Below are 2,695 nucleotides of genomic sequence, written 5' to 3' on the forward strand. Positions count from 1 at the left end.
ACATTCTGGATTGTCAAATCTTTGGAGGTTCATTTTGGTCGATGATTGTTCTTTTCCTGGTCAGTACGGCAACGCCGCTAAATTCCGTTTTCTGATGTCATTTCTGGATTGTCAAATCTTTGGAGGTTCATTTTGGTCGATGATTGTTCTTTTCCCTCCGATCGCCATTTTGGCATGGCGATCGGGAGGAGATCGTCTTTTTTGGTGGAGCCCTTGCCTGTTGGTTCCTGTGGGCATTACCAGCGTAATTTTTAGATGCTGTTGAATAATTTTATAAATTTTCACAAGAATATCGGGTAAGTTAACTTATTCATGTTTTTTTTGCCTTTTTTAATTCTGATTCTTAATAATTTTCATTAGATTTGGATAACAATTTTGAATGGATCCAGTAATTTTTGTCAATTGTTAATGGCAGCTGGATAAGTTATTAGTTACAGTTGGGTTTTTAAAGTAATTTCAATATCTGTAATATTTCACTTAATTTAATTATATACTTTAATTACAAATTTAAATAATATTTTAACGTCACTTGATTTTCAAAATTTAAACCTATTTCATTTTTTTTATTGTTATAAAACAAACGTATATTATAATCAAGCATTAATTTTAATTAATATATTTAGATTTAGTAGACTAGAAACTGACTTGTTTTATTGCATGAATGAGGTTCCATCATGGCAAATATCTTTACCTAATAACAGTTTTCTGAATAGATTCAGTGGCGCTCATTTGGGCACAAACCTTACTCACACTATAATGCTCACCAGGCGAACAGCACCGTCGCCGTAATGTATTAATAAAATTATATTTTATTATTACGTTGCGTTATACAATGAGTGGCGACAACACTCATTGCTAGTCTTTGATTCACTTCAGCTTGATAAAAATTTAGAGCCGCAAGCATACTGGCAAAAAGTTTTTAGTTTAACTAATGCGGTGAATGAGCCCTTTACCGTTTTCAAATGCATCAGTGGAAAGATTGTTTAGAACACTAAAAAACATTAAAATTGATGATCGAAACTCTCTTAAAACCGAGATAATAAGAGCCTTAATGTTTTCAAAAGAAGAAATTGTAAGACAAGGAGGATGTGTTGAATTCACGCCCACGGCAAAAATGTTAAGGGCAAATCCTTGGCGGGGATAAAATTATTGTGATTAAGTTCCTATTTTTGTTATGATGGATTTGTTCTTATACTTAAGTAGGTACTTTTTAGCATCTACTTATTCCTAGTTAAGCATTTTAGTTCACTTAAAATTGCAGAACTACCATTTTAATTAGTTTAAATTTAATACACTCATCAGCAAGAGATGAGAAAGGAGGAGGGGGAGGAGTAACAACCTCGTTAAAAAACCAGAGTTCATCTGGCCCGGATGATAGTACTCTGTAAGGGCTCCTGCCTAGGACACAGGCAAAAAGGATCAATGGTCTGGAAGTTAGACGGAAAGCACATCCGCTGAGAAATCTACAGAAAGAGCAGATGAATCCTCCAAAGGGAAAACTGATCCCTATAGTCTGGTAAGACAAGCAGTATAAGGGAAGAAAACCCTGAAAGAAAATTACCCGGTCCTCCTGGAAGGGGGTTGGATCGCAGGGCTAGCTACCCGGCATCCTTAAAAAACATCAACTGCTAAAAATCCTTGCAAACCGCCTCGGAACCCAAACGTATCAACTGGAAAACGACCACCGCAACGAAATAGGACTATGAAAATTGGTATATGGAATACACAAAGTATTAGAGGAAAATTGGAAGAAGTAGTGAAAGAACTAAAAAAACTAAATATTGACATTGCGTCTTTGAGTGAAACAAAAAAGAAAGGACAAGGTATTGAACAGGTCGGAGATTATATACATGTTTACAGCGGAGTACCAAAAGAAAAACGGGCCTGTAAAGGAATTTCATTGCTGATCCACTCGAAATATAAAAAGTTTATAACTAACTGGACACCTGTAAACGAAAGAATTCTTACGGCTAACTTGAACCTTTTTGGATATAAACTGACAATTATTGGAACATACGGACCCAACGAGGATGAAGAAGTAGCTCTAAAAGATCAATATATGGAATTACTAAATCAAACAATCATAGACATTGGAAGTACCAGAGAAATTGTGTTGATTGGAGATCTTAATGCCAGAGTAGGACGAAGACTTAACCATCATACAGTTGGTAGACATGGTGAAGAAACAGAGAATGAAAATGGACGACGCTTAATTAATCTATGCGAACAACACGAATTAAAGATCATGAACGGATACTTTGCACACAGGGACATTCACAAGTTTACTTGGAGACAAGAAACAAGACACCTAAAATCAATTATTGACTACCTCATAGTGAAACAAAAAACTAATCTTAAAATTAATGATGTTAGAGCTTGCAGAGGTCCTGAGTGTGGAAGTGATCATTATTTAGTAAAAGGGGAGATAAGAATGCCATATAGGAGAGAAAATATAAATGAAGCAACAAAAACTAGCTCGACCAATACAATATAATAAATATAACCTGAACCGTCTATACGATGAAAGTACTAAGAAATTATATCAACAAAGACTAGATCAAAAATTGAGAGATGATTTTGAAAATGAAACGACAGAAATGATATATGAACACATAAAATCGGCAATAAATGCAGCCGCTATGGAGGCATAGGGAGAACAAACAGCATGCAACAACAACAAAAATTTTTGGTGGAA

The 2,695-nt window shown here is 35.0% G+C and overlaps 1 protein-coding gene across 1 annotated transcript; it reads left to right on the top strand.

The window, feature by feature from the left end:
- Window positions 1–1,702: 1,702 nt before the first annotated feature.
- On the top strand, window positions 1,703–2,494 carry LOC115875716 (craniofacial development protein 2-like). Its single transcript, XM_030891229.1, has one exon. The coding sequence runs from the start codon at window positions 1,703–1,705 to the stop codon at window positions 2,492–2,494; it is 792 nt and encodes a 263-aa protein (XP_030747089.1).
- Window positions 2,495–2,695: the final 201 nt, after the last annotated feature.

The sequence above is a fragment of the Sitophilus oryzae genome, unplaced genomic scaffold (assembly GCF_002938485.1).
Source record: "Sitophilus oryzae breed Bouriz unplaced genomic scaffold, Soryzae_2.0 scaffold_1394_pilon_pilon, whole genome shotgun sequence".
NCBI classification, from domain to species: domain Eukaryota; kingdom Metazoa; phylum Arthropoda; class Insecta; order Coleoptera; family Curculionidae; genus Sitophilus; species Sitophilus oryzae.

What these genes read in the sequence shown, in the direction of transcription:
- LOC115875716 (XM_030891229.1), top strand. Translation starts at nt 1,703, where the DNA reads ATGAAAATTGGTATATGGAATACACAAAGTATTAGAGGAAAATTGGAA.